The 7846-nt window shown below is 34.1% G+C and overlaps 1 protein-coding gene across 1 annotated transcript; it reads right to left on the bottom strand.

Moving 5' to 3' along the window:
- Positions 1 to 575: 575 nt before the first annotated feature.
- LOC110738064 (acetate/butyrate--CoA ligase AAE7, peroxisomal-like) lies at positions 576 to 6200 on the bottom strand. Its single transcript, XM_021918433.1, has 3 exons — positions 5862 to 6200; positions 2726 to 3316; positions 576 to 1748 (listed from the first exon to the last, which is right to left on the bottom strand). Exons 1-3 carry the CDS (start codon positions 6066 to 6068, stop codon positions 852 to 854), a joined length of 1695 nt encoding a protein of 564 aa, XP_021774125.1. The 5' UTR covers positions 6069 to 6200; the 3' UTR covers positions 576 to 851.
- Positions 6201 to 7846: the final 1646 nt, after the last annotated feature.

The raw sequence follows: 7846 nt of genomic DNA, 5'->3' as shown, positions 1-7846 counted from the left end.
TTCTATCATTGTTCATTTAAATCTTGATTTAGTCATAGATCTCCAAGTCTTAAATCCGTAACAAATTAACAGTAATAATAAGTTGTTAAAGTCTAATCGTTTAGTCTCCCTGAACCAAGGAAGGAGTTCAGTCGTGATTCCGATCAGTACCTTCTGGGACTCGTGTGAGTCTGGCCAACTTATGTACTTGTAACTACATACAGCACGAGTAATAATACATTCCTCGCTAGAGGTGCCAAATTTTGCACATCCCAACCATCACAACTGTCTACAACACACCACCAATCATTTGATGAGGTAACACCAAAATACCATACACCGCAAACTAGCCTAAGTACCACCAGATTCACCACAATCACCGCCACAACGATCATTTGACCTAGTGACTCATACACTACTACAGAAGCAACTTCTCAAAACCAATCATACGAAGTACAATGATTACCAATGCAGGTTACAAAACTATGAATGATAAAAGAAATTAAAGCCTATCTTAATTATTTTATTTGAATGGTGCTTCTCGATCAATGCTACTCGGTTCCTGGATTGCCCATCCAGTTACCAAATCCACACACTGAATTTCAATTCTCATATATCATTATCAAAATCACCATAACAAATATGTAGTAAAGATAGTTCAATCAATAACAACACAAAACATAAATTTTGACAATGTTATACAAAGAACAGGCCTTCTTTTGTGCCTTTTTACCTGGGAAGGGGCGGGGTAGGATCGGACAATGTTGTAAAACAGTAAGCACATTTTATTGCTACTTATTTCAATAATTAAATAAAATATAGAAAAGAGAATAAGAACAAACTCAACAAAGGTAAAACATCAGAGGGTACACTTACAGTCGACTCTTCTTCACAGGTCCCATCTCTTTAGCTTTTGTTCTCAATACATGCTTCTGTATCTTTCCCGTTGCAGTCTTTGGCAAAGGACCAAATACAACAGATTTTGGAACCCAGTAAGCGGGCATCTTGGCCCGACAAAACTTCATAATGTCCTCAGCCAGACGCTGCTGATTCGATTGATCAACTTCCGGCTTCAATGTGATAAATGCACAGGGGGACTCCCCCCACCTCTCATCAGGTCTTGCAACCACTGATACCTCCAATATAGCCGGGTGAAAGTACATAACATTTTCTACTTCCACACTACTAATATTTTCACCACCAGATATGATAATGTCCTTTGATCTGTCTTTAATTTCAATATAGTTATCGGGGTGTTTCACAGCTAGGTCCCCGGAATGGAACCACCCATTTGCAAAAGCCTCTGCATTAGCTTTGGGGTTCTTTAAATATCCCTTCATCACTGCGTTCCCTCGGAAAACAATTTCCCCAACAGTCTTCCCATCAGCGGGTACCGGTTTCATGTCTTGAGTGTTGACAACGTCAAGACCTTCTAAACCAACATACCTAACACCTTGCCTTGCATTAAGGCGAGCTTGTTCTTCTGGAGGAAGAGAGTCCCACTCAGGCTTCCATGCACATATAGTAGAGGGCCCATAAGTTTCAGAAAGCCCATACGTATGGGCAACACGGAAGCCAATACGGGACATTTCAAAGAGCACAGAGGGAGGCGGGGCAGCACCAGCCGTCATGACGTGCACAACATGTGGTAGAGGAAGGATTTTATCCTCTTTTTTGGCATTGACAATAGTGTTGAGCACCACAGGAGCCGCACAGAAATGAGTTACTTTGTGTTTGGCGATGGCTTGGTAAACTCCCTTAGCAGTCACCTAGAATAGAAAGGCCACAAAGAAGTGTACAAGTAAGGCACAAATATATATTACTATACAAGTATACAGGAAATGTCCAAATGAAAATAACATAAACATACTAGAATTTTGGAATGTAAAATCATGCTGAGTTACACTTGCAACTAATTTTTGTATTCTTTCTCAAAAAAGCATGCAATTCTAAGTCAATAAACTGTTATTTTAGAAAGGCAATATAAATTTTAAAGCAGCTATCACAGAAGCCCCTAGAACTGATGAGTTTACAAGCCAAACAATACAAACACAACCATCACATTGATGGTAAATTCAACACAGATTTACAGACATGCTGTTACAATGTACCCCAGTTAAATTGCCTTCCATTAGATTTGTCATTTGAAAGGTTACTCTTAATCCCAACAATGAATATTATCAATGAGAAAACATACAACATTATCCCAATACCTCTTAATTTAGTTTTTTGCAATACAAAAGTTTCAAAACCTTTCATTCTAATTATAAAATGAATGTCTCCAACTCTCCACTCTCCACCATGAGCATGAAGGACCTACTGAGTTATCAGTTATGGTATACTAATTGAATCATTAATCGTTATTATTAAAGAGATAATGGCATAATAAAACACAACATTATAACTCAAAAACATAATAAGTTACAACATTAGCTAGTTCTACAGAAAGCAGCAAAAAGTTTAAATGTATTATCCAAATTCTTACTAGAGAAAGGCCATGCGGTTAGACAAAGCCTTTTTCTGCAGGGAAAATTACTAAATGCAATGTCGTCATACTGCACTATTTAGAATATCTAGGCTGCTAATATTAACTGACCGTCAAGCAAAGATAACCCCTCATTTAGAATCAATATAAAAGAACACAATGAGTATAGCAAAAGTTAAAACATAGCGGACTCCAATTTCAAGAGGGGACAGATGAAGGCTGTGTATATAAAACTGTTCAGATGAAAGCAAATTGAATTACCTGCCTAAGACATATACTGGTCCCACACATAGCAGCTAGAGTCCAAGTGTAGCACCATCCATTACAATGGAACATTGGAAGAGTCCAAAGGTAAGTAGCTCCCTCAGTCATGTTCCAGACTAGAGCACAACTCAGGGCCATGACATAAGCTCCGCGGTGATGCAAGACCACACCCTTAGGGCTTGCGGTTGTACCAGAAGTATAACCTAGTGTAATACTCTGCCACTCATCTTTTGGTGGTTGCCAAGCATATTCTGGGTCACCTGTCTCCATGAACTTTTCATACTCAATGGCACCTCTGCTCAATGCGTATTGGAGTCCTTTAGGATCACAACTTTCATCAGCTATGACAATCAAAATTGGTGGCTTAAAGTTGCCTTTGCTTGTATCAGCCACTATTTTCAATGCTTCCTCAGCCAAAGTAAAGAATTCTTGGTCCACCATTACAACTTCTGAAGCAGAATGGCCAAGCAAGAAAGCAATAGTCTGTGCATTAAGCCGTATATTTACCGTGTTCAATACTGCTCCTGACATTGGAACTCCAAAATGAGCCTCATATATGGCTGGAACGTTAGGAGCAATAATTGATACCTGTTTGTAAAAATCTAGACTTATTTAGCAACATTCCAGCTACAGAAGAATTTGATAGTGAAAAAAAAATGTGATTCAAGGATCACCACACAAAGACAAAATGCATTTTAGAGACCTATCAACCTCTGTATTTCAAAGTTAAATGCAATGGATGTATTGCTTATGTAGCAACATGAACTTGATGATTTCACCTTCTTATTTTAGATGATTTTCCTTGGTGTAAACTACCTAAATATAACCCATACTCAAGTACTCCGAATATTATTATATACACCCAAGTGCATGATGCACCCAAGGGTATTTTTTGCTCATCTGATGATTGAATGAGCTTAGGAGCACTATGCACCCGAGTGTATATAAAAATCTCTCCAAGAACTCAGCCACAATACATAATTAACTCCGTTGCCTAAGTCTAAAATGCTACACATTGCCAAGAGCTCAAACACGATGAATGATTTCCAACCAATACAATCTAGACCAAAGGGCTGGCTATCACTAATCACAAAACCAATCCATCATCCAACTTTTCCAAGTACAATTTTCCTGAAGTAATGATTTTCGATATCAGTTAATTACAAGCTTTATTTCACCAGAATTATCAGTCAATCCAATTTATTATGCTTCAACCCATTTATTAGCAATACATTTTTAAAAGTGACTACAGAATTATGTAGGATAAATTTAAATATGTATGTACTTCATACTTAATATAAATTTTAAGTATAAGTTCAGACCAACTAAAAAAAGGAGTAAATATTTTGATCCTTTCATACCATCCAATCCAACATTTTTTTTTTTTTTTGAGGGAACCCAACACTTCTTTACTACTTCTAATATGAACAATAATAACAAAACTTAATTAAATACGAGTAAGAAAATAATAATAAATGAATCAAACTTGGCTAAAAGCTCAGAATTAATTCGCATAACCACCATAAATAGTACTACAGTGTTCTGTCTTATACAAAGCTCATTTCATATTCTTTGTCATATGCAAACCGTTAATTAATTTTCGTATTTATTAAATGCAGTGCAATAATTGTAACTAATAACTCTTTTTCAAAATCATTAATAATTTAATACTAGAATATACTCCCTCTATTTTAATTAAATAACTATGACAAGAAGATTGTCAAACTTAGTCACGAAATTTAGGAAGGGGCACAGTTCATAAAGGCGGCGAAAGTAAAGTTGATACATTGAGTTTTCCAGCAAAACAAAAGCTAACACCTATTTTCATACAACTATTCAATAGCATTTTTAGTCAAATATTAGCTACTTAATTCTATGGTTTATGATACTTATCAAGATCTCGTGACGCATCAATATCATATAAAAAAATTTACAATGATCTCTTACTAACTAACTAACTAAGACCTTCGTACACCAATCATTCAATATGGCTCTATTCTTTACGTATTTTCCGTGATATTAGTTCAAATAAGCTCTAACAAGTTTTTACAAGTTTTACTAATGTCCCAATTTTAATTAATCACTACAATGTTTCTCACTTCTACCTTTTATTATTAATATTTTTAATTATGAAACGTATATAAATTTGTTTTAGTACACAATTGTAGTAAATTTGTAAATAATTATCGTCTAAAATTAGTATATGAATCGCGTAAAAATCAAAATGTAGCAAAATTAGTATATAGTAATCCAATGATAATAGGGTCAGAGTCAAACTTAAAGGGCTTTTACTGGATAGGATCTTTAAGGGGCAGGGCCAAAATATTATTCCAATTTAATTAATAAAGAAAATAGATAATGTGAGAATAACTACATAGATAAATTAGTATTCATATATATACATGAATAAAAAATAACTTTGTCTAATATTTATTTTAATTGATTTTTTGTAGGCCCGCCCATAATCGACCCGCTATTAATCTATGAACCACATTGGCCCGACCTAATATTAACCCTATAAAATGTAACCCTCTTCGACCCAACCCGCCCAATAACCAGGACTAATACAGACCATGGAGTATTTCGTATAAGGACTATAGCAAAGTCAACGATAGCCCAGCCCGGCCTGAAAATAGCTGGGTTTGAGTAGAATATTTGGCTCATAAATCTGGGTTTGACCGGCCCGACCCATTTAAGAATTTGGGCAAACTAAAGTTAAAATTTCGATTCCACCTGGAATTGGCAGAAATAGTGAGTTTAAACAAACCTTTTTCAGCCCTTTGGGCCCGAATCACCTCTTGACCCGGCCCGGTCCATTATGTAAACAAAATACTTGCACTACTGTATGTCTGTATATGGTAAAATGTTGATATTTATGTTAAATTTAATTTCCTAAGGAATACACCATTACAGATTAGGCAATAAAACACGATTAAAAAATAAATTTTTTAAAAAAAAAAAACAAAAACTACTCGTACTTATCCTTTGACTTTTTTTTTAATTTAAATAAATTCAATTCAATTCAATAATACAACATCTACCAGATAAATCAAAACTAATTACTGTAAATTAATTTTAATTAAACTAAAAAATAGTAAAAAAAAAATGAAAAAATGGAGAAGATGAGGATTACCGTAGAACCAGCAACGATGTTACGGCGAGAAAGGGCGGAGGCAAATTGACGGCAACGATGATAAGTTTGAAGCCACGTGTAACGAAGAGAGCCGTGGATTATGGAAGTTCTGGTGGGATGAACGGTAGCAGCTCTTTCCAAGAACCAAAGAGGAGTGAGGGGTGTGTAATTTGCTGGGTTTTTAGGAAGATCATCAATGTCCTCCATTTTTTCTCTCTCTTGTTGCCAGAAAAATGGGAGATTGTTGAATATTTTAGTGGAGAGGCCGAGAGGAGAGAGAAAGAAGGAATATGACTATATTGATGCCACTTTTGGTGTTGGTGAACAATTGAGCCGATGGACGAGTGTTTATATATTGGTATTACTAGCACTAGTGTGAGGTGTCAATTCGGATAATCAGATCAAGTCTGATGAGGTCGGGTCGGGCTGAGTAAATTTTTAAAGTTGAAAAATGCTTAATTACTATGTTCAGGCGAGTCTAAATCTGAATCAAATATTTTTCAGGCCGGGTCGTTGTGCTTTGATGCCTCGAAATAGTGTCATCTCGTTCTGCGTGGATCGAGTGCACAATAATTTTATTTGTTGATTTTTATTTATTTGAACTTATATTCCTCTCATATATTTTTTAAGTAGCTATACGTATTAGAGCTTGACATAAATATCAATGTAAAACTTTAATCAATTATACCTTTAATTATCAATAAGTATAATTGTATAAATTAAGGAATAATAATAATTTATTCATTGCTACGATTTGGTATCACGAGTAGATCGAGATGTCAAAACATGTCTGATCCGATCCGAAACCAACTCGAAAAATATCCAATTTAGATTTCAACTCATAAGAACACAATAATTTAGCATGATTCCAAGTTTGAAATCCAATTTGACCCGCCTCACCGAATTCGACCCGAATGGCACCTCTACCCACAAGACTATATCTTTTTTCCCCTTATATATAATTTACAAACATTGGTCAAAATGGATCGAATCAATAGTGCAAAAGTGTTAAGGGAGTGTATTATAATTTTAATGTACAATTAATAATGAAAACTCTATTTATTTATTTTCCCAAACCGAATTTTATTTATGAAGTTAGTTTCAAATGTAGGATAAATAAATGGATATTTGGTAAATAAAAAAATGATGCAAAATAGTCCATAATTGCATGTTCCCTTCACCTTACAATATTAATATTAAGTAACAATAAAAATTATTTCAAGTCAATAAATAAATGTTTGATTAAGTGAGAATAATTTCACTTTGGAAAAAAAAAGTTTTAATCTATAAATATTAGTTGTTTCAAAGAACAACTAAAAAAAGAGAATCAATATAAATAAATTTTAATCAGTAAAATTAATTTAGGCTTAGTAAAAATAATTTCAATTCATTAAAAATAATCTCAATGTAGTAAAAATAAGGTGAAAAATAGGGCCTACGGGTCTGTACACTTTAGCGTAATTTCAGTTCAGTTCCAATCAATTTAGTTCAGGTCCTAATTTTCTTCTCTAATAAAATATTCATTTCAACTCAAATTCATTTCAGTTTAGCTCTAATCAATTCAGTTCAACTTTAATCAGTTCAGTTGAGTAAATGTGAGCAGGCTCTAAATGATACTTATATAACAAGACTCAAAAGAATTTAAAATCAATAAAAATTGATTAAAAAAAACAATTAACTGTACTATTTTTGAAAAGTATATGCTCCGTATTCTACAGTAGTCCATTTACTACGTATTAGAACTAGTATTACTGTAATAGGGTTGGACAATGTCTATGATTTGTATCTTACATTTGCAATTATGCTTTTAATTCACATGACTCAAGTTTCTTATAAAATTTATCTCTTCTATTGATGATGCGTAGTAAATGACAGGATAGATTAACTATAGATAGAACAATATTTTTTATTTAACTAATTCAAGTTGATAAGCTAGACAATTTGGATGAGTGGAAAAAGACAAGGATATTAAAACTTTAAGCTAA

This window comes from Chenopodium quinoa, unplaced genomic scaffold (assembly GCF_001683475.1).
Source record: "Chenopodium quinoa cultivar QQ74 unplaced genomic scaffold, ASM168347v1, whole genome shotgun sequence".
NCBI lineage: Eukaryota > Viridiplantae > Streptophyta > Magnoliopsida > Caryophyllales > Amaranthaceae > Chenopodium > Chenopodium quinoa.
Note: the sequence above shows the minus strand (reverse complement) of the source record. Positions and strands in the feature narration are given on the sequence as shown.